The sequence below is a fragment of the Hyperoodon ampullatus genome (genome assembly GCF_949752795.1).
Source record: "Hyperoodon ampullatus genome assembly, chromosome: 7".
Taxonomy (NCBI): Eukaryota; Metazoa; Chordata; class Mammalia; order Artiodactyla; family Ziphiidae; genus Hyperoodon; species Hyperoodon ampullatus.
Window position 1 is genome coordinate 11,309,533 of NC_136920.1, and position 24,275 is coordinate 11,333,807.

General features: G+C 39.9%; 1 protein-coding gene across 1 annotated transcript in view; it reads left to right on the forward strand.

Moving 5' to 3' along the window:
- ATL3 (atlastin GTPase 3) overlaps positions 1-23,806 on the forward strand; it is a gene marked incomplete at its 5' end in the record, with an annotated part of 43,310 nt that extends 19,504 nt beyond the window's left edge. The window contains 8 exons of the mRNA XM_079707304.1: positions 7,961-8,017; positions 9,030-9,122; positions 10,150-10,288; positions 19,852-19,979; positions 20,593-20,649; positions 21,899-21,970; positions 22,362-22,793; positions 23,576-23,806. Coding sequence (XP_079563430.1) covers positions 7,961-8,017; positions 9,030-9,122; positions 10,150-10,288; positions 19,852-19,979; positions 20,593-20,649; positions 21,899-21,970; positions 22,362-22,793; positions 23,576-23,662 — 1,065 coding nt within the window. The 3' untranslated portion in view covers positions 23,663-23,806. The remainder of the gene's footprint in view (positions 1-7,960; positions 8,018-9,029; positions 9,123-10,149; positions 10,289-19,851; positions 19,980-20,592; positions 20,650-21,898; positions 21,971-22,361; positions 22,794-23,575) is intronic.
- Between the last annotated feature and the right edge of the window lie 469 nt (positions 23,807-24,275).

Consider the following 24,275-nt stretch of genomic DNA (forward strand, 5'->3'; position numbering starts at 1 on the left):
AATGGGGAAGGAGATTATTCTACAGAATGGCGCAAATCCTAAAGGAGTAGGGCTTTTTACCAGAAGATGGAGGATGATGGTTGAGAAGTGATAAAGGGAAGCAGGGAAGTCACCAACCCCACCTTTTGATCTGGAGACACATGGGATGTGAGAGAATAACAGCTGCTACTTCAGATATTTATGGGGAAAATTGTGCCCTCAAGTTTTGTTAAAGCAGGGAGGTAGAAGAAATTCTCAGAGAAGGAGCTGGAAATTTAGGAGAGTGTTCATTGTGGCTCTGAAGTTGCAGGAGAAACAGTGGAAGTGTCTGAGGGTGGGGGAGGGAGGACCAGAGAATTTAGTGGCTGATAGTGCCAGTGCCCTCAACTGTGAAGCTGGAGGGGGGTTGTGACTAGGGTTAGGGCACTGGTCAGTGAGAACAGGGATGGTAGGTCGGATGGATTTTACGCTTATGGAGGGTGACCACTGGGCCTAATGGCCAGAGGCCTTGTCTCCTTGGACAAGGTTGATTGATGGTAGATCTAGAAATTGAATAAATATAAATTTTATGAAGGAGGCAATAATTTTCTTGTGTACCTGGAAATTCACAAGAATCAACTGGGGAACTATTTAGAACTAAAAAAAAAAAAATTCGGTACCAATCACAAAGTACAAATACAAAAATCTGTAGGCTTTCCTGTCTACCAACATTAACCAGTTTAAAAATGTAATGGAAAACATTTGCTGTAGCAAAATATTAACAACTTGGAATAAATTTAAGGAAGCACTTCAGTGTTGTATGAGGCATATAAAAGATTTAACCACATGCAGGAATACACCTTGTTTCTTCTGTAAATATCTATATTTCATATGTATCTTCTATATGTGGAGCTAACACATGTTTATTGCTTACTCTGTACCAGACACTGCTGTGTATTATATAAATGTTACCTCATATGAGACTGAGTATTATAAAGTTGTTACTTCTTTCCCATTAAACAGAATCATAAAGGTATTCTTTTGGGAACTTGACAGGATTGTTCTGAGATTCATTTGGAAAGTTAAATTGTAAAACCTCCAAGAATATTACAAGGGGTGGGGGAAATAAGAGAAAACTGACTTAGTACATCTTATAAGGCTATAATTACTGCAACAGGGCACTGGTTCAGGGAAAAATAGATTAATGTGATATTACTTATGATATAGTACATTTTCATATATTTCATTCTACTTAAGAATATATAATACATAAAGGATGGATCAGTCAATAAATGATGTTAGGATAGTTGCGTATGTATTTAGATACAAAGAAATTAGATGCCTACCTTGTGCTATATACGAAAATAAATTCCAGATGATTAAATATTTTGATGTAAAAAAAGAACATAAATAACTGGAAAAAATAGGCCAATATACAATATTGAGGGAGAAATTTAAAAAAAAAATAAATTTATTTATTTATTTTTTGCTGCATTGGGTCTTCATTGCTGCATGCGGGCTTTCTCTAGTTGTGGCGAGCAGGGGCTATTCTATGTGGTGCGTGGGCTTCTCGTTGCTGTGGCTTCTCTTGCTGCGGAGCACGGGCTCTAGGCACACGAGCTTCAGTAGTTGTGACTCGCGGGCTCTAGAGCGCAGGCTCAGTAATTGTGGCGCATGGGCTTAGTTGCTCTGTGGCATGTGGGATCTTCCTGGACCAGGGCACGAACCTGTGTCTCCTGCATTGGCAGGCAGATTCTTAACCACTGCACCACCAGGGAAGCCCCGAGGGAGAAATTTTAAAAAATATATATTTATTTGCTTATTTATTTGGCTGCATCAGGTCTTAATTGTGGCACGTGGGATCTTTTGTTGTGGCTCACGGGCCCTCTAGTTGTGGTGCGAGGGCTCCAGGGCGCGTGGGCTCTGTGGTTTGTGGCATGTGGGGTCTCTAGTTTAGGCATGTGGGATCTTAGTTCCCTGACCAGGGATTGAACTCACATTCCCTGCAGTGGAAGGCAGATTCTTAACCACTAGAACACCAGGGAAGTCCCGAGGGAGAATTTTTTAACCAAGATGTCAAAGGTAGAAGACAAAAGAAAAAAAGTGGCTAGATTTGATTCCATGTAAATTACAAATCAGGGTTCTGAACAGGAGTTCATTATCTATTAAATGCTGAGGGAGAGAGATGCCCAGGTATCTGAGGTCCCAGCCTCGGGGATTGGGAAAGGTTTCCTGGTGGAGATACTCCCTTCACTCTGTGCCTTCTTCATAGAGCCTAGAATTAAGCTCTCTAAATGGGTAAGATGGTATCTATCATTGTAATACTTTTTCTCCTTTTAAAAGTTAATAATGTATAATATTACTGATGAAATCAGAAATATTATCCTTTCAAAAAATTGGGCACTTTGGATAAGGCTGAAGTCCCCCTCTCCCCCTCCCCAGAGGTAACCACTATGCCTATCAGTTTTGAATATATCCTTTCTATTCTTTCCCTGCGTTCTGTAAACAGGTATGTATCTCTATAGGAAATATATGACATGTGACAACAAGCCCTTATCCAAACGCTTTGAGGCTACATGTGTTTTGGAGTTCAAATTTTTTTGGATTTAAAATTAAAAAAATTTTTTTTAATTTACTTATTTTGCTGCACTGGGTCTTCGTTGTGGCACTTGGGATCTTGGTTGTGGCATGCGGTATCTTTAGTTGCAGCATGCGTGATCTTTAGTTGCAGCATGTGAGATCTTTTAGTTGTGGCATGTTGGCTGTTAGTTGCGGCATGCAGGATCTGGTTCCCTGACCAGGGATCGAATCCAGCCCCCCTGCACTGGGGGCATGGAGTCTTAACCGCAGGGCCACCAGGGGAGTCCCGTTTTTGGATTTTAGATAGATAATACGGTGCATATATTATAGCATGATGTCTGGGATAGGAATGGGCACTTGGTTAATACCTTCTAATTAAACACATTAATATTTCTGCAGTGAAATGTGTGACCAATTATATGAAATAGGATAAATAAAACCTATTTAAAGCCTTACATCAGTTTAAGGCAGACTTTCCTCCAAATGAGTTTGCTGCTTAACTTGGGGTTTTAGAGCTGTTTGGATTTCAGAATTACAGCTAGGAAATCATGGTTGTATATAGTTTTATAGTGTGTGTTTGTCTTTTTTATATATATAGTATTTTAATTTACCAGGTAGTTTTTTTTTCCCTAATAAATTTTATTTATTTATTTATTTATTTATTTATGGCTGCATTGGGTCTTCGTCACTGTGTGTGGGCTTTCTCTAGGTGTGGCGAGTGGGGGTTACTCTTCATTGTGGTGCGCGGGCTTCTCATTGCAGTGGCTTCTCTTGTTGCAGAGCACGGGATCTAGGTGCACAGGCTTCAGTAGTTGTGGTGTGCGGGCCCATGGGCTCTAGAGTTCAGGTTCAGTAGTTGTGGCGTATGGGCTTAGTTGCTCCGCGGCATGTGGGATCTTCCTGGACCAGGGCCCGAACCCGTGTCCCCTGCATTGGCAGGCGGATTCTTAACTACTGCGCCACCAGGGAAAGCTGTACTTTTTTTAAAAAAACATTTTATTTAATTTTAATATGGTGATCTGTATTCATAGTTTAAAAGTCAGTAGTCTTGCAGCGTTCATAATGAGCATCCCTTCTACGTCCCATTCCCTTTCTCCAGAGGCAGCCACTTGTACTCCTTTTGGCTGTGTCTTCTGCTATTTGTGTCTACAGTTTTAAAGAACGTGCTTATATTGTTCCTTCTGGATTTAAAAGACTTAAGTGTTATGTCTTATATAAAATTAGGATTTCTCTCCCTCTTTACAACTCTCCTACCCCTCACTCAGTTTCCTTCCTCTCATCTTCCCAGTAGTTAACATTGCAATTTTTGGTTAAAAAAGTATTTGTATTTGCCTTATTATATGGATATATGTATATGTTCTTCATAACTGAGGTGTCTTATATCACTCTTTTCATTAGTTTAGTGTTCTGTGCTTATCAGTAATGCGTCTGCAAAGGAGAAACTCAAAAAATATCTCAGTCTGATCTTAATACTTTAGGTTCTGTTTTATTTTTCCTTGGGGAGGCATGACTTCTTGGCCTGTGTTTTGTTCCTTTAGTCTGGAGTGCTTCTTGTAGACCTGGGGCATAGCCATCATCCTAGTAATTTATTTATTTATTACAATTATTTGTTTATTTATTTATTTTGGCTGCGCCAGGTCTTAGTTGTGGCACGCGGGATCTTTGTCGCGGCATGTGGACTTCTTAGTTGCGGCATGCAGAATCTTAGTTGCAGCTTGTGGACTTCTTAGTTGTGTAATGTGAACTCTTAGTTGTGGCACTCATGTGGGATCTAGTTCCCCAACCACGGATTGAACATGGGTCCCCTGCATTGGGAGCATGGAGTCTTACCCACTGGACCACCAGTGAAGTCCCTATTTTCTTTCTTTTAATAAAAAATTATTTTTATTATTTTTGTGTGTGTGTGATAAAAACTTTTAAAACTCTTAGCAACTTTCAAGTATACAGTACAGTATTATTAACTACAGTTGACCCTTGAACAACATGGAGGGTTAATCTGCATATAACTTGGCATATTACCCTTAAGTTTCATCCATGTTGCCACAGATGACAAGGTTTCCTTCTTTTTAAAGACTGAAAAAAATTCCCCCGTGGTATATATAATCCATTATGTATATATGTATAATATATATAACATTTTTCTTATCTGTTCTTCCATTGACAGACACTTAGATTGTTAGATTGTTTCTGTATTTTAGCTATTGTGAATAATGCTGCTATGAACATGGGAGTGCTGATATCTATTTGAAATACTGGTTTTGCTTCCTTTGGATATATACCAAGAAGTTGGATTGCTGGATCATATGGTAGTTCTCAGTAGCTGTTGTGTTGCATAAGTTCTTCATATATTTTGGATATTAACCTCTTATCTGACATATGATTTGGAAATATTTTCTCCCATTTGGTACATTGCCTTTTCATTTTGTTGATGGTTTCTTTTGCTGTGCAGAAGCTATTTAGTTTGATGTAGTTCACTTGTTTATTTTTGCTTTTGTTGCCTTTGCTTTTGGTGTCAAATCCAAAGATTGCCAATACCTATGTCAAGGAACTTACCACCTATGTTTTCTTCTAGGATTTTTATGGTCTCAGGTTTTACATTCAAGTCTTTGATCCATTTTGAGTGAATTTTTGTGTATGGTGTAATATAGTAGTCTAGTTACATTCTTTTGCATGTAGCTGTCCAGTTTTCTCAACACCATTTATTGAAGAGACTCTCCTTTCCCCATTGTGTATTCTTGTCCCCCTTTTCCAAAATTAATTGACCATGTATATGAGGGTTTATTTCCGGGCTCTCTATTCTGTTCCATTGATCTGTGTGTCTGTTTTTATATCAGTACTGTACTGTTTTGATTACTATAGTTTTGTAATATAGTTTGAAACCAGGGCCGGGCAATTTCTTTTCGATTCCTTTCTCAGTTGGATCCCATTTAATCTTTTGTTTATTCTGTCCATCATTGTATGCATTCTCCAGTAGCTTCCTGAGAAAGGCTGCATAGGAGATAACATTTTTGAGGTCTAATAAATCTGAGCAGTGTTAATTTTATCCTAGAATTACAGGAAATAATTTTGTTTTAGAATTGAAGGCATCGTTTCATTACTTTCCAGCTTCCAGTGTCTCTGCTGAAGTCCCACATCATCTGATTCCTTTGTATGTGACCTTTTTGTTTCTCTCTGACGCTTTTAAGATCTTCTGATTCTTGGCATGAATTTTCATGGTTATATACCTTAGTGTGGGCTTTTTCTTCATTCTTGGTACACTCATATCCTCAGAAAGATAAGACATTGCAACTGTTGCAACCAAGAAATAACAGGATGCTGGTATAAAGCAACCTTCAGAAAACCAGAAAGAGCTCCTGGAAATTACAACTATGACAGCAAAAATGGAAAATTCCGTACAGGAGGAGTTAGAAGGTAAATTGGAGAAAATTCTCCTAACAGGTTGACTAAAAAGACAGAGAGTAGAAATCAGTAGCAGGGGAGGTAGTGGAGCATCGAGAGAAGAGAAGAGGAGAGGAGAGAGACAGAGGGGGGAGGAGAGAGAAGGGAAAGGGGAGGAAGAGAGGAGAGGGAGAGGTGGGGGGGAGGGGAAGAGGAGGGCACCGAAAAATAGGAAAATTTGAGGATCAATTCAGGAGAGGTTTAACATGTTGGTAATCGATATTAGTAAAACAGAACGCAGAAAATGGAGGGAAAGAAATTATAAAAGGATTAAATGATGTTCTAGAATTGAAAGACATGAGTTTTTGTCTTCCCTACTAGAAGCTTTTCTTAAAGGTGTGGTGGTCCCTGGTCATCTGTATTTAAGAGTGAGCCACTAAAATACCAACTGGTAGCTTTTGGTAAGAGAGTGGACCTCTTGTACTGGTTTGGATCACCAGTGAGATCATTGGGCAAGATTATTTAGTTATTTTGTTGCAGCCCCTAAATGTCAGTATTTGCAGACTATTATTCTTGGGTTGTCAGTTTCTCCAGAGACATCTTTAAACTCCTGCCTGGGTAGGTAAAGCTTGCTGTGGCTCCAGCAGGGTGAGAGGCCCAAGGAGTCTCACTGTGGCACATGTAGACCTGACTTAAGTACCTGTTTCCAGTAAGGTAGGGGACTTACTCCCATCTTCAGCTGAGTTTGGTTTCAAAGTCTAAATTCTTTTTGGTTCACTTCCCATCTTCTGTGGGGGCAGGAAGGGGATTGGAGCTGGGGGAGGGGGCAGGACCTGGGAGTGTCGGCGATCCCTCAGAAGGCTTCCAGCCATTTCCCAGCTCCCTCACACCCTCCTTCAGGGTGACCGGTGCTTCTAATTTCTGAGCCTTTCAGGGATTCTGCTGAAAGACTCTGCTTGTTTCTTTCTGGCCCCTGCCTCACAGATTTCTTAGCAGGGCGGAGAAAGCCAAAACCCGAGACAGTTCTCATTTGTTTTCCTTCCAGAGTGTTTGTGACAACTCCTCTTTTTCATATCATTTCTGATCCTCTCTGTCCTGTGAGTTTACAATTTTTAAACTTCGTTTTGCTTTACTTTTTAGTGAGGCTTCATGAAGAAATAGAGGTAAATGTATGTGTAAACCCTGACTTTAAAGAATTCGTTCATTGGGTCATTTGAATGGCATGCATCCTACAGGCCCAGTACATGCTACCTTTGCTGCTGGAGGTCCCGTAGTGCACAGAACAGACAAACGTCCTTGCCCTCACGAAGTTTAAATGCTAGTAGTGAAGACAGACACTAATCACGATAAATAAAGGTATATTACGTTAGGTAGTGAGACAGGTGAAGGAGAAAAATTTCACAAGGACATGGGGTAGGAAATATTATGTGGAAAACTGTAATCTTTTTAGGTAGATGGCCATGGGAGGCTTCATTGAGAAGGAGTCATTGGAGTAAAGACCTGAAGAAGTGAGGGAGCTGATTGGGCAGATGTTTGGGGGAAGAACACGGCAGGCAGAAGGAGGAGTGAAAACAAAGGCCCTGAGGCAGCAGTGCGCCCGCAGGCTTGAGGAGCATCACGGAGGGCCAATGTGACTGGATCACACTGTAGGGACTGCCTTTTATCCTGAACGAGGTTGGAGGGTTTTGAGCAGAGGTATGACGTGGTCTGACTAACCTTGTGTATGACAGAGCCACCGTGGCCGCTGTAGTGAGAAGAGTCTGGGGCGGGGCAAGGGCTGACGCGGGAGAAGCTATTGCAGCCACGTGGAAGTTGTGAGTGGTTGGATTTTGGGTTTGCTAATGAATTGGAATGAGGGGTGTGAGAGAGAGGGAATAGTCAAGATTATTTTAAGGTTCATGACTCCTGTGGGCTTTTGAAACTGTAGAATTTTGGTCTCAGATAAGTATTATTCAGTCTGTTAGATGAATTATTTGCTATAGAATAGCCATAGAAATACTTTATGTAATATTGCCTTACAAACCATAACTCTTCTTTTTTAAAGCTCTTCACAGAATATGGTCGTCTGGCGATGGATGAAATTTTCCAAAAACCCTTCCAGGTAGAATATTAACTATAAATATTTAAGTCATATCTTTGTTTTAGTTCAGAGATGAGCAAACTACAATCCACAGGCCAGATCTGGCCAGCTGCCTGCTTTCATATGACCTGTGAGTTAGGAATGTTTTTTTTTACATTTTTAAATGGCTGAAAAAAATCAAAAGAGGAATAATATTTCATGACATATGTAAGTTATTTGAAATTTAAATGTCAGTGTCCACAGTGAAAGTTTTATTGGAACACAGCTACACTCATTTGTATTGTCCGTGGCTGCTTCTTGCTACAGCAGCCTGAAATATTTACTCTGTGGCCCTTTACAGAAAGTTTGCTGACCCTTGCTTTAGCTAATTGTTTTATGAGGGTAAGAATGCATAGTAGCCTCGGTAAGATTAGAGGATCTCTAAGTATTATTGTTTTAGTTTTCTTTTCCTTTCTGACGTTAAAAGTAGATCTCAGGGCTTCCCTGGTGGTGCAGTGGTTGAGAGTCCGCCTGCCGATGCAGGGGACACGGGTTTGTGTCCCGGTCCGGGAAGATCCCACATGCCACGGAGTGGCTAGGCCCGTGAGCCATGGCCGCTGAGCCTGCGCATCCGGAGCCTGTGCTCCGCAACGGGAGAGGCCACAACAGTGAGAGGCCCGCGTACCGCAAAAAAAAAAAAAAAAAGTAGATCTCATTTTATGAGTAGCTAGTGCCATATGTTTTTCTTGTTCTCCACCATATTCCTCATACTTGCATTTCGAGCAGAGCCCTGAATTTAACATTTTCTCATCAGTCTCTTCCTATTAACCCATGAGAACAAAAATATCAGATGGGATATTGACCTCACATATGGTTTATACATGTTCTGCTAGTGTTTATAAGGTTTCTAAGACATTACAGAGCAGATAAATCCTTTAGCACATTTTCTTGCCCCCTTTGAAGAAGCTGGCATTATGCAAAGAAGTATTTGAATGGTTATTTTGCAAATACATTTATGCAGTATTATAATACATTCTGCTCTCTTTCTAAACAGACACTGATGTTTCTGGTTCGAGACTGGAGTTTCCCTTATGAATACAACTATGGACTACAGGGAGGAATGTCGTTTTTGGAAAAGCGTCTACAGGTAAGTAGAAATATAATCTTCTGAGGAATTACCTGAACTAGTGATAACTTTCTCATTTGCCTTTAGCTATTGTATTTAAAGGACATCATGGAAAATTACCTTGTGTGTTGAACATTCCGGAATATTAGCACACAATAATATTATTTATGGTAAGATTAGAGAACCCATATATATAACTCACAGGGATTGGAGAGCAGAACCCCGTGCAAAAGCCCAAGCTTTGATTGCAATTTCCGTTGCACATTTTACACGTGGGTCCATATGTGCCTTTTGTTTCTGGTGTGGATACAAACAGGCTTCAAAACACAGAAGTCAGGATTCCCTGGTGACGCAGTGGTTGAGAATCCGCCTGCCAGTACAGGGGACACGGGTTCGATCCCTGGTCCGGGAAGAGCCTGCATGCCGTGGAGCAGCTAAGCCCATGCACCACAAGTACTGAGCCTGCGCTTAGAGCCTACAAGCCACAACTAGTGAGCCCACGTGCCACAACTACTGAAGCCCGCGTGCCTAGAGCCCATGCTCTGCAACAAGAGAAGCCACCTCAATGAGAAGCCCGGGAACCGCAACGAAGAGTAACCCCCACTCGCCGCAACCAGAGAAAAAGCCTGCGCTCAGCAATGAAGACCCAACGCAGCCAGAAACAATAAATAAATAAAATAAAAATAATAAAATAAATTTATTAAAAAAGCAAAAACAAAAAAAACCACAGGAGGCCTCTGTCAATCACTGCTAATTGGTTAGACCCTGCTTCATGCCCACAAACCTTCCCTTATTCTTCCTCAGTCTTGTGCAATATTCCTATTTAAGAAACTCTTTAGTTGCTGTTCTTTGATAGCTCTAGGAGCCAAGCCATGGTTAATCGATTTTATGCATTTATTGCTTCTTAGGGTTCTGAGTTTTCTCATTGGAAAACACCTAGGCCACTACGATCCATTAGAATTGGGAAGTCTTTCCTTTGTCATATACTAGTGGTTGCTGGTGAGGAAAATGAAATGGTCTTTTGTAAATTGTCGGCCTTTATCGGCAGGTGAAGGAACATCAACATGAAGAAATTCAGAATGTCCGAAATCACATTCACTCATGTTTCTCCAGTGTCACCTGTTTTCTGCTACCACATCCAGGGCTCCAGGTCGCCACAAGCCCTGACTTTGATGGCAAATTGAAAGGTGTGTTTCAAATGATGTTATTTTATACATGTGATTTTATGTTTGGAATTAAATAGTGACCAGAAAATATCAATTGTGAATAGTAAATGCTAAAGAGAAATAGTATGTTCTCTTAGAAAGAATAGTATTTAGAATCTAGTTCAGTTTTTGCTCCTGCCTTACTGTGACCATAGTTTCTCCATCTGAAATGGTTGTGGTAATACCCATTAATGATCTTTCTAAGAGAGATGTTATGTTTACTGGTTTACAAGAGATAAAAGTGCTAAAAAAGGGAAAACTTATCATTAGCTCATTTTTATGATGTGAAATTAAATTCCCAAACAAAGTAGCATGATGCATGGCATGGCTATTGTTTTCATCTTATTTGTGATTATAGCAAAACTTGATGCTGGGTCATGAGTTAATATCAGGAAGTGCTGACTAGACGGTAACTTAGAGAAATCAGAGGTGGGACACTTGGGTTCCATTATCTTATTTTTGTTCCTTTTTCACTGAGACCTTGAGTCATTTAATGGCTAGTCCTCAGTTTACACATGTGTTAACCTAAGTGCTTTTGTTTATAAACTTATCTGAACTTCTTAGGTTCCGAGTAAAGTAGAAATAATAATAGCTGCCGTTTTTAGAGGCCAGCTGTGTTCCCAACTGTCAGTCTCTCCAGGCTGCTATGACAAAATACCATTGACTGGGTGGTTTATAAGCAACAGAAATTCATTTCTCACAGTTCTGGAGGCTGGAAATCCAAGATCCGAGTGCTAGCATGGTTGGGTGAGGGTTCTCTTTCTGGTCTCAAGAGTTCTGATTGTAGGATCTCTTTCATAGGAGCACTAATCCCATTCTTGAGGGCTTCACCTTCATGACCTAATCACCTCCCAAAGGCCCCACCTACTAATACCATCACCTTTAGGGGTTAGGATTTCAACCATATGAGTTTTAGGGGCACACAGACATTCAGACAATAGCACCAGCACTGTGCTCATTACTTTTATACTTTATGTTCCCAGTAATTCCATGGAGTTGGTATTTCCTTTATCTTAAAAATGAAGAAGCTGGCTTAGGAAAGTTAAGTAACTTGCTCAAAGTACTTAGCTAGTAAGTAGTGGGGCAGAGATTCACGTCCCCGGCCTTCTTGCCTCAAAGCCTTACTGTGCTAACCTAGAAGTTCTGTTATATTGGGGAAGTCATTTAGAGGATATATACTGTTTAGTTAGTAGGAGAACTTGCCTTTTGAAGTGGGAATTTTTCATAGCCTCATATTAAACGTAAAATGCATCTTTTTCAGTTTATTTGGCTCAGTTGATTCAAGAAAGTTAATATGCTTGTTCAACCTAAGATTTACATTCCAGCTGGTCTTAATATTGCAAAAGAAACCGAGTTTGAGAGACCTACCTTTACCTTCTATTTGTTACCTGTGTGATATTTTTATGTGGTTGGCAGCTTTCCTGAGCAGGAAACTTCCACAGCTTATTAGTTGGCAATTCAGAAATCCAAGGTTGGGGCCTGGCTTTGGAGAGAAATCTGCTTAGGCAACACTTTGTGAGTTAGGTAGGAGAGAAAGTTGAGTGTGTAAGTGATGTGTTCTTTTAGGGTTATAACGTTCCATTATTAGACATACTTTTACCAAACCTAAGCTCTGGTTTGTTCATCACTGGTAGGGAAGGTGTCCAGTGGAATTCTTTTTTTTTTTTAAGTACTTGATTTTCATTTGAATTAAAAAAATTATTCATTCATTCATTCATGCTGCACCAGGTCTTAGTTGCAGCATGCGAACTCTAGTTGTGGCATGCATGCGGGATCTAGTTCCCCAACCAGGGATCGAACCTGGGTCCCCTGCATTGGGAGTGCAGAGTCTTACCCATTGGGCCACCAGGGAAGGCCCCCAGTGGAATTCTCAACTGAGGATGTTTAGGAGAGGGTCGGTTAGAATGACTCTTCATGCCTTTCCTCTTGTCTTAGGGTGGTCTCAGGTTATCGGGCATAAACATGCAGAATGACATTCCTCTGTATTATTAAACATTTAAATATTTCAGAACATTCTTTTTTTTAAATTTATTTATTTTACTTATTTATTTTTGGTTGTGTTGGGTCTTCGTTGCTGTGCGTGGGCTTTCTCTAGTTGCAGGGAGCATGGGCTACTTTTTGTTGCAGTGCACGGGCTTCTCATTGCGGTGGCTTCTCTTGTTGCAGAGCATGGGCTCTAGGCGCGCAAGCTTCAGTAGTTGCGGCGCGCAGTCTTCAGTAGTTGCAGCGCACAGGCTTCAGTAGTTGCGGCACGCAGGCTCAGTAGTTGTGGCTCACAGGCTCTGGAGTGCAGGCTCAGTAGTTGTGGCGCATGGGCTTGGTTGCTCCACGGCATGTGGGATCTTCCTGGACCAGGGATCTAACTCGTGTCCCCTGCGTTGGCATGCGGATTCTCAACCACTGAGCCACCAGGGAAGCCCCCAGAACATTCTGTTTTGTTTGTTTGTTTGTTTGGTTTTTTTGCGGTACGCGGGCCTCTCACTGTTGCGGCCTCTCCCGTTGCGGAGCACAGGCTCCGGACGCGCAGGCTCAGCGGCCATGGCTCACCGGCCCAGCCGCTCCGCGGCATGTGGGATCTTCCCAGACCGGGGCATGAACCCGTGTCCCCTGCATCGGCAGGCGGACTCTCAACCACTGCGCCACCAGGGAAGCCCAGAACATTCTGTTTTAAAATTCATTTTTATCATGGTATTCCAGGAAATAGGAAGAGCTTTTTAAAGTTCTGTAACCCTGACTTTTGAAATTTTGTATTGCAATACAATATATAATGCATATTGTAATACAATATGCATATTGTATTAGTTTCTTAGGACTGCTGTAACAAAGTGCCACAAACGGGGTGGCTTAAGAAAAGAAATTCATTCCCTAACAGCTCAGGAGACCAGAATTCCGAAAATAAGGTGTTGGCAGGGTAGATTCCTTCTGGAGGCTCTGAGGGGGAATCTGTCCTGTGTTTCTCTTGGTGGTTGCTGGCAATCCTTGGCATTCCTTGGCTTTTAGTTTCAGCATTCTGATTTCTGTCTCTGTGGTCACATGGCCACCTTCTCTCTGTGTTCTCTCTTCTTACAAGGACACTGCTCTTTGAATTTAGGTCCCACCCATATCCAGTATGATCTCAACTTAACTAATTACATCTGTAAAGACTCTATTTTTAAATAAGGTCCCATTCTGAGATTCCAGTGGACATGCATTTTAGGAGGGGGGACACTGCTCAACCCCATACACATATTTACAGATATGAAGGGTTTATTACTAAATATTAAGTGTGGTAAGTTTCATATTATATTTATAAAATAGGGAATAAATTCTATATAAGCAAACTTTAGTCTCATAATTATGTACTATTTGCTTCCCTCATGCATGATTGAACTATAAAACACATTTATAGGGTTAAAAATTTCCCTTTGCTACATGAAAACGCAAGTCCCAAAGGAAGAAATACAAATGGCTAAGACATATTCATGAAAATATGTGTTGCATAACAGTAATCAATAAAGTACAAATGTGTTGGTACACAGTCTTTATGTGACAGTATCAACATTTTAAATGTTCACGTCTTTTCATCCACTGTTTCACTTTTAGGAAATTACCCTAAGGGACTATCCATATGTAAGTAGATAAAAATATGTGGACAAGAATAATACTACTGTGGCATTATTATTATAATAGTGAATAATTGGAAACAACCCAAATATGTATTTTTGAGGAATTGGTTAAATTATGGTACATCACACAAAGGAATGAAAAGAAGTCATTTAAAAGGATAAGATAGATAAATGGATCTATCTGTATTTACATAGAAAGATATTCATGATACGTTATTAAATGTAAAAAGATTGCAGAGTAGCATATATTGTAAGGATCCTAATTATTGAAAAATATGTACATATAAGGATGTTTTTAAAAGGAAAGATTTGAAAAATAAAAATTTCCTTTTTTATTTCACTTTAAAAATATGTTAATACTAGTTTGCCCTGGGACTTCCTTGGCGGTACAGTGGTTGAGAATCTGCTTTCCAATGCAGGGGATGCGGGTTCGATCCCTGGTCGGGGAACTAAGATCCCACATGCTGCGGGGCAACTAAGCCCCTGTACCCCAGCTACTGAGCCTGCGCACCACAACTAGGGAGCCCATGCGCTGCAGTGAAAGATCCCGTGTGCTGCAACAAAGATCCTGTGTGCTGCAACTAATACCCGAGCAGCCAAATAAACAAATAAATAGTAAATAAATTTTTAAAAAAACCTTAGAAAAAAATATATTAGTTTGCCCTTGTGTGTCTATTTAGGGAACTATAGTCATTAGGATTGTTCGTGAAGAATTCTTGTTAGCTCTGCAAAGATGTATGTACTTTTTAGCTTTGGAGTTGGGTAGTTTGTAATTTTAGGGAACCTTTTAAACAAGATATTGAAGGGTTTTGAGTGAAGAGTAAATTTAGGATGCTACATTGCAAATAGTAGGTGACTTGTGAATATTTGGCAAGTGCTTGATTGAGAACCTCATAAACTTCATTGTGGGGGGGATCTTTAAGTAGAGCTGATACATTTCTCAGAGTTAGAAAAATACCTAGACATTTCAATATATTTTCTCATGTATATTCTTGTACAGTGACTTGGTTGAGGTTCTGTAGCCCTGCCCCATATAACCTGGGCAAGACACCATTACCCTGAGAATGTTATGTTTAATCCAGAAAAGGATCTTTATGTAGTTTCTGTAGGACATTTAAATTGATTAAGAACTACATTCTGTGGCTTCCCTGGTGGCGCAGTGGTTGAGAGTCCGCTTGCCGATGCAGGGGATATGGGTTCGTGCCCCGGTCCGGGAAGATCCCACATGCTGCGGAGCAGCTGGGTCCGTGAGCCATGGCCGCTGAGCCTGCGCGTCCGGAGCCTGTGCTCCGCAACGGGAGAGGCCACAACAGTGAGAGGCCCGTGTACCACACACACACACAAAAACTACATTCTGAAGCTATTTTCTGCAAATGTTCCCCTAAGTACTTTAGGGATTGTTTTAGTGGTTTTATTTTATTTTTAAAAAAAAAGAATAACCATTTATTCAGAGGTGAACACCTGCCAGACAGTCTTAGTTTTGGTATAATCAGTGCTGAGCTGCTGTTCCTACAATAGTTAGCTAGGAGATGAGCTCATTTTTGAGACTCCTTTTCAACCGACACAGGACGACTGTCTTCACCATAAAGAAATCTGTCTTCCTTTTCACTAGGGCAGAGAGACCTAATACAGTAACTACTGAATTGTTCAGAAATTAAACAGAAGAGATTGTAAAGAGCAGTCTTCTTGGATGCCATGAGATTCTGAGATTGTCTCAGTCGTGAGACAGTTCTTGTCTGTTCTGAGTCTAAAACTCATATTTTGGTACAGCCTTCATAGAAACATTAATAGCTGAGAGTCTATGAAATCTGTGTAAAAACATGGATAATACAGTCTGTGGTGTCTAGATCCTGCTGCGTCTTTTGTGAAATAATTGCTGAAGCTCTCATTCTTTCAGTGTGATGAATGTTGAAACCATAAAAAATTTTTTTTTTCTGAATAGGTAATGCACTCACATGTTTAAAATCCCAGAAAAGATTAAGAAGTATTTAGTGAAAAGTCTCTCTTCTATTTTTGTAGGCTTCCAGAGTTTCTTTTAGTATATGCAAAGCAAATATAAATATACATGGGATAGCATTTTATGTACCCTATGTGTTTTTCACTCCAAGGTTATGAAGAATTTGTCCCACTTTTTTTTCTTGAAATTTTGTGGTTCCATTTTTCACATTATAATTTATGATCCAGTTTGGATCCAGCTTATTTTCTGAATGGGCACCTATTTGTCTCAACACTATTTGTTGGAGAGTCCAACTTTCCCCCACTGGTTGAAATGTCACCTTTATCAAATGTTAAGCCACTAATCAATGTGTAATATAGGGATCAATCCTTTTTTTTTTTTTTTTTTTTTGCGGTACGCAGGCCTGTCACTGTTGTGGCCTCTCCCGTTGTGGAGCACAGGCTCCGGATGTGCAGGCCCAGTGGCCATGGTTCACGGGCCCAGCCGCTCCGCGGCAAGTGGGATCCTCCCAGACCGGGGCACGAACCCATATCCCCTGCATCGGCAGGCGGACTCTCAACCACTGCGCCACCAGGGAAGCCCGGATCAATCCCTTTTTAAAGTTGATATAGGTCATATTTTGGCGCCATCTTGAAAAGACTATAGAATTAAGAGTATTTAGATGGAGATTGGTACCCATTTACTTAGGTAGGACATTGAAAAACTTAAAAAAATTTTTGATGTCAAGAGACCTTATGATTGATTAGTTATTTAAGATGGGGTAGAAATCAGTGATTAGAAGTATATGTTATTATTTAGAGAAAAATCTCGTGTAGATTTCAATTTAGGAGCCATAAATAAATTCTAATTACAAAATTTAAAGCATGGGGGAAAAGTAAATTTTATTAGACTTCTGGAATTGGGGAAGGACCCTTTAAAATTAGAAAGAATAAAAGAAATTATCTAGGAAAAGTGCTGTAGTTTTGAATACATAATAATCTTATGCATATTTACAAAAAGGCAAACAAACTGGAGAAAATATTTTAGTTATCATGGTACACATAAGGATAACATATTTATTTACTTGCTGAAGAGTGACTGTATTCTAAGATAAAGGCCCTAATAAATAGTTCACTGAAAAGGAAATCAGCTGATGAACAAATATGGGAGAAAGTTTGGCCTAACTAGTAATAAAAGAAATAAAAGCAAATTAAAATAATGACCTACCATTAAATTTTTAAATATGCTATTAGATATCCAAAGGAAAGCATAAGTATTACATGTAAGAAAGGATACACGTAATGTATATATGTAAGGTATGAAACATAATTTAATGAACATCATCAACCCACTACCCAACTTAACTATCTAGAACTACAATTGGCAAACTTTTTCTGTAAAAAGTTCTGACTAAATAGTAAATATTTTAGACTTTGTGGGCCTTACAACTTCTCAGCTCTGCTGTTGTAGCAAGAAAGCAGCCATAGACAATTGTATTAATGAATGTACATGGTTGTATTCCAATAAAACTTTCTTTACAAATATAGTTCGCAGGTCGTATTTGGCCCAAGGGCTGTAGCTTTTCAGAACTACAGAACATTACAAGTACTATTTTCTATACCTATATGCTTCTTCCCATCTCCCTGCCTCTCCACAGAAATAACCACTATTGTAAAATTTGCTTTTTCTGTCCTTGAATTAAAAAAATGTAATTACTTGTGTTTGGTTCATGTAACAGTCTATTGCTAAGTTTCTTTAATTTTGAACTTTATAAAAATATAATATGTGGCCAACCTGAATTTTTACTGAGCATTTTATTTTTAAGGTTATCTGTATTATTGCATGTAGTTGTAATTCATTCGGTTTCATTGTAGTATAATAGTGCCTTCTGTGAATATAACAGTTTATTCTCAATGGTTTTCTCCAGTTTTCTGCTATTATGAACAATGCTGCTATGAACATTCTTGTATGTGTGGATATATGGGAATTTCCCAAGGGTATGTGCTTAAAAGCGGGATTGATGGATATTGGAATATGTAATACAGCTTCGCCTTTACTAGATAATGCCAAACTGTTTTCCAAAATTCTTGTTCCAGTTTATAGTCCCTTCATCGGTGTTTATAAAAATTCCCATTGATCCATATCCTTGGCAACACTTGGTATTATCAGGCATCTTAGTTTTGCTAAGTTAGTGATATAAAATATCTCATTGTGATCTTAAATTGCATTTCCCTGATTACTAATGGGATTGAATATCTTTTCATGTATTTATTTACATTCATGTTTCCTTTCCTTTGAAATTCCTGTTGTCCAGTTTTAATTGGGTTGTCTTTCTCCACATTATAAAGATCCTGTATGTCTACTTTAAGATATGAGCCTTGGGCTTCCCTGGTGGCACAGTGGTTAAGAATCCACCTGCCAGTGCAGGGGACATGGGTTCGAGCCCTGGTCAGGGAAGATCCCACATGCCGCAGAGCAACTAAGCCTGTGCGCCACAACTACTGAGCCCGCATGCCACAACTACTGAAGCCCATGTGCCTAGAGCCCGTGCTCCACAACAAGAGAAGCCACCCCTGCGTACCACAATGAAGAGCAGCTCCTGCTTGCCTCAACTAGAGAAAGCCCAGGCAGCAATGAAGACCCAATGCAGCCAAAACATAAATAAATTAAATACAAAACAAAACAAAACTGCAAGATACTATTTTTCACCAATCAAGTCAGTAAAAGTTTTAAAAACAATGAAAATCTTGGTGTGTTCAGAGTAGTAAGTCTTCTCCTACATTGGTGATAGGGGTATAAATGGGTACAATCTTCTATAGAAGCAGTTTAGCAATATATAAGAGCCTTAAAAAGGAAGGAGGATATTTTAAATGTTAATTGTGATTGTCTGATGGTGGGCTTTATGTATGGTTGTTTTTTTAAAAACAGTTTTGAATTTTTTCCAGGAGTCTACATTGTTGTCACATACCTAGTAACTTCTCTTAGTTGACCCTATAGTCTAAGGAGGTAAAAGTAACCTGAAGTTTTTTCTATGGAGATTTTTATGGTGATATTTGTAGTTGGAAAAATTTATAAACCACTTTTGTTTTATTCACTATGCTATCCCCAACTCTTACCGCAATGCCTGCCACAAAAGAGTGCCCCCAAAGTGTTGAATGAATAAATAAGAATGTCTCAGTTTTGTAAATTTGGGTTATGGACTGTTGAAAGAGTTCCTATCTTGATGTGGGTTCCCATCTACTTTCTTTTCAGTTGATAGTCTGAATTAGTTGGGAACCTAGGAAGAAGTTAGATCATATAAATCAGATTCCTTGCATTTTCATAGTTGGGCCAGCGAGTTCTCACTTTGAGGAAAGAGCTCTATTTAATGGCTCTCCTGAACCCTCTGTGAGAACTTTGTAGAAGCTGAAAAGAAGCTATCACCTTTTCTGAGATAGTAGCCTTTTCCCTTTGGGGTGGCCCAGAGGGCCTCTCTGAGGAGATAATAGAAAATAAATATCATGGGGTCCAGGTGCTTTTACTTCCTTTAACATTAGAAAATGAACAAAAATAAAGCATGTGGATGAATAGTGAAATCTAATGGGTTTAAGGGGGAGAGAGAGGGTACAGCAAAGGCCTGGCTTGGGAGAACCTGAGGGGTTGATACTTGATTTTCTTGAAGACCTGTTAATGAAATTCTTTAAAAAGTGAAATTTCTTGTAAGTCTAGGGAGTAGACTGAATCTCCCAGAATGGAAAGCAGGGTAGGGATGTTCTGCATATTCTATTCTGGACTGGAGGGGACTTAATACTGCAGAAGGGAAGGAGACAATACAGGTACATGAGAACAGAAACCCGTAAGCAGTCTGGTCATTGTCAGACTCACAGTCTGGGACCCCCGCCCTTGTCTTTCAGCTAGCAAACGTTAGAACAACTAGATAGAGTGTGAAGATTGTGTGTTATGCTCCCCTTGGTTGGATAAATCTGTTGGGCTTATTGTTTCCTTTTTCTTTGTCCTGTGAACAGATATTGCCAGTGAATTCAAAGAGCAGTTACAGACACTGATACCATATGTGTTAAACCCAGCTAACTTAATGGAAAAGGAGATCAATGGCTCGAAAGTCACCTGTCGGGGGCTATTGGAATATTTTAAGGTAAATGTGGGTTTTAATTATTAAAATGTTTGACTTTTGGTTAAACTGATCTAGGTTATAAACTAACTTGGTTTCAATATTTTAAAGCCTGGGGGAAAGTTTCAAGGGGGAGATGGTGAGAGGCGTTTTGAGAGACTCCAGTGTCCTCCCAGGAGTGGGCCACTGGGTGGCAGTATCGGTCTAAGAACCAAATGGATGTTGTTTGCACTCTCTTAGAGGAGTAATTACTGTGGCTAAAGGAAGATTGTTCCTCAAGGAAGATGGTGTGGACAGGAGGTGGTTAGGAAGTTGCTGTGAGTAGGAGGAGACGGCACCTAGATGTGACACGACTACCTCAAGGCGGATGGTCACTCTGCCCACAGGTAGTGGTGAGGCCAGTGTGCATGGGGAGCCTGGTGGGAGTCCTAGACTTGTGCTGCTTTGAGAATATTTTCAGTTAACTAAAAAATGCTAACATGCACTCAGAGGTGTGCTGTGTTTTTGCTAATTCCTGGGTGTTGATCTAGGTCTTTAGGAAAATGCAATCGTATGGTCACTGTTTCTAAAAATTAAAGTCCAGTTAAACGTGACAGAATGGCATTTTTCATAGTTGTTTTTATGTTTATATTCTAAGGCATATATTAAAATTTACCAAGGAGAAGATCTGCCTCACCCCAAATCCATGCTTCAGGTAAGCAGTTCTTTGGCACCCGAAATGGTATCCTTTGATTACTTGAGTTGACCCGTATACAGTAAGCAGAGTCCTTTAAGAAGAGAGTGCTGTTGGTCCCCCCTCTTTTCATTATGCTGAGGTCCATTCATGTTTAGCACAGTTTCCAGCAGTGTGACTCCCTTCCGGTTTTCTTGTCTGTATTCATGCTGGTGAAGTTAGAACAGAATGGCTTCTTGCTGGGCCTGGTCTTCCCTCAAAATATACTGTGGAAAACAGTGTTTTATTATTCCCAGGTTAAACATACCCAGTTCTGTTAGACAAATCATTTTCCTGTTACCTGTTGTCTCTTTTCATAGAACATGTCCGATGTATCTATTTCCTGTTTACTGATCAGGTTTTTAATTTGCAAATAGTTTTATTTCCAACATTTTGATGTTTCCAAGGTGTCATTTTGTTAAAACATATAATTTCTGACTTTCATGTGCTGAAGATAAGGCCATTTATTGCCAAATCTTTATTTCTTTTTATTTATTTATTTATTATTAATTAATTAATTTATTTATTTATTTACTTTTGGCTGCATTGGGTCTTCATTGCTGTGTGCGGGCTTTCTCTAGTTGTTACAAGTGGGGGCCACTCTTTGTTGCGGTGCACGGGCTCCTCATTGCAGTGGCTTCTCTTGTGCAGCACAGGCTCTAGGCACATCGGCTTCAGTAGTTGTGGTGCATGGGCTCAGTAGTTGTGGCTCATGGGCTCTAGAGCGCAGGCTCAGTAGTTGTGGCGCATGGGCTTAGTTGCTCTGTGGCATGTGGGATCTTCCCGCAGCAGGGATCAAACCCATGTCCCCTGCATTGGCAGGTGGATTCTTAACCACTACGCCACCAGGGAAGCCCCAAATGTTTATTTCTTTAGTAGGATAACATTTTCACAAAGGGAGCTAGAGATTGGGATTCATGTTGTAAAGATAAAATTTTCCTCTTCTTTTCTGAGTTACATCTATTTTTTAACACATAAAATTGAAGCAAAGGAAATACTTTCAGAGGTTTAATTTTATGATAAAGATTCTTATGTATGAGAACATTTTTTGGCAGAAAATTTGGCAGAAAAGGTGTATTTTAATTCATAAATTGGGCTATATGGAAAGCTGAAAAACAGAAGAATAATGAAGGGGGGATGGGGAATAGGGTGAGAAAATATTTACTTGGTTATTTGTGGAAGAATATTAAAAGAGAAAGGATTTATGTTTTATGCTTTCATTTCTTAAAAGGCCACTGCTGAAGCCAACAATTTAGCAGCTGCAGCCTCTGCCAAGGACATTTACTATAAAAACATGGAAGAGGTAGGTGTGCTGGGCAGTTGTCTTATTCTGAAATATCTATAACTGGGCATGTTGCTGACTTCAGAAGTCCAAACTTGATCCCGTTTAGTGTATCTTACGATGATGAGGCAACATTCAGGTCTTCCTGCTTATTGGGGCCTTTTAATTATGGCCCTTTCTAAGCAAGACTTTCTTACAGTGTCACTGCTGTCACTAATCAATATCACCCTGGTTAATAAGTGTGCTTTTCTGAGGAATTGAAGCCAGACCTCTATTGGTCTTGGTCATCATTTTAAAGTTAATTTCTAATATCTTAAAATATTCTGAGCTTTTCAGTGTTTTCACTTGTTTTATTTGGCATTTGTTTTTGAAGGGTTCTTCACCCTTCACATTGTGTCTTTATTCTTTTTAGGTTTGTGGGGGAGACAAACCTTATTTGTCTCCAGACATTCTACAGGAGAAGCACTGTGAATTCAAAGAACTTGCTCTGGACCATTTTAAGAAGACAAAAAAGATGGGTGGGAAGGATTTTAGCCTTCGTTACCAGCAGGAGCTGGAGGAGGAGATCAAGGAACTCTATGAGAACTTCTGCAAGCACAATGGTAGCAAGAATGTCTTCAGCACCTTCCGAACCCCTGCAGTGCTCTTCACAGGGATTGTGGCTTTGTACATAGCCTCAGGCCTCACTGGCTTTATTGGTCTTGAGGTGGTGGCCCAGTTGTTCAACTGTATGGTTGGCCTGCTGTTAATAGCGCTTCTCACCTGGGGGTACATCAGGTACTCTGGTCAGTATCGTGAGCTGGGCGGTGCTATCGATTCTGGTGCAGCATATGTATTAGAGCAGGTAAGTGGTGCCAGCTGAGCAGGCTGACGGTTGATAATGGACAGATATTTGTGCTTTTATTGTAAAATATCTCCGTTTGGAAGAGTTCAGTAGTGAAAGAAGGCATGAGAAACTTCCCCTGGCCATTTTTTTTTTCTAATAGGCCTTACGTTTTATTATCCTTCTTTAGGATATTAATGTTTATTTGTAATATTTTGTTTCCATGCTTAAAAAGTGGTCTTTAATGCAAAAAAATTTCCAACTTACATATGTTTTCTTCATGGGAATCTTTTAACTGCATGTTCATCAGACATAATTCCTGTGTGAGTCTCTCCCCCATCCAAGGTTAGTTTGCTTCACTGAAAGTCACAAGCTTTGAAAAATATGAACTTAACAAACTGTTCTATTTTGAGACCTACTAATGGATGGTGTGTCTTTCACTTAAATCATTCAGTAAGCCAGTGGCTTTTGACATTGACATGATCTCTAGGTTTATAGATCCTTGAGACTCAGCTTTCTCTTTCTGAGTAGCAGGAACATATCAGTTAAGTTAGAAGCTTGTGGTAAAGCCAGGAGAGCTGCCCACCCCATTCCAGTAAGGTAGCAACGGCTCAGCTGATGGACTCTCTGGGGAGTTAGCAGCTGCCACAGGCTCCCCGACCCCTGCATTTTCATTCCCTTATTTTCTATAACATACTAACAATGTAGACGGAGATTTTCGAAAGTTTGTCTCCAATGGCTTACTCTTTTGATGCTGTGCTGTATTTTATTAACTGACATGTTGAATAAATGGACTTTTGCAGGCCACTTCTCACATTGGTAATTCCACTCAGGCTGCTGTGAGGGATGCAGTTGTTGGGAGACCATCCTCGGATAAAAAAGCTCAATAGCATCTTAACAAGAGGATCCTACAAGACCCCGGCCAGCCCCTTCTGATTTCTGGGCTTCTGCCCCGGCCACAGGTCCAGGTCCCGAGGAACGCAGACCTGGGACCATCTGGGAAGAGCTGAAACACGGCACTAATAAATGAACAGACCTTTCCTGTGGTTTCAAATTCTTAAACACACTTCCATTTCTCTTGGAAGCATTTCTTTTCCTTGCTGGTATAGATCCAAGCCTATGTCTGTCTTCTTATTACTCTCTGCTTTGTGCACTTTATGGGGAAAAAGCTAAAAGAAAAAATGGAAATGCGGTTTTGTCCTTTATGTGCCATTTAGTGCCTTTTAAGGTTGAATCCATGCTTTTGAGGACGTAATAGGGAGGGGATTGAGGATAACCACATGAAAGATGCTGTTTTGGTGAATTATCAGTTCTTTTTTGAACCTTACTCTTTTGAAAAGGATTTTTTTTTTTAAAGTTTACAAAACTTGCAAAAGCTTCAGAACTAAAGACTGACTAAAAATGATGCCATAACACTTTTAAAGTCTTATAATATTAGAGAATTGTTTTTGCCACATAGTATGGAAAAATTATATCGTATTTAACTCTGCCGTACACTGAAAT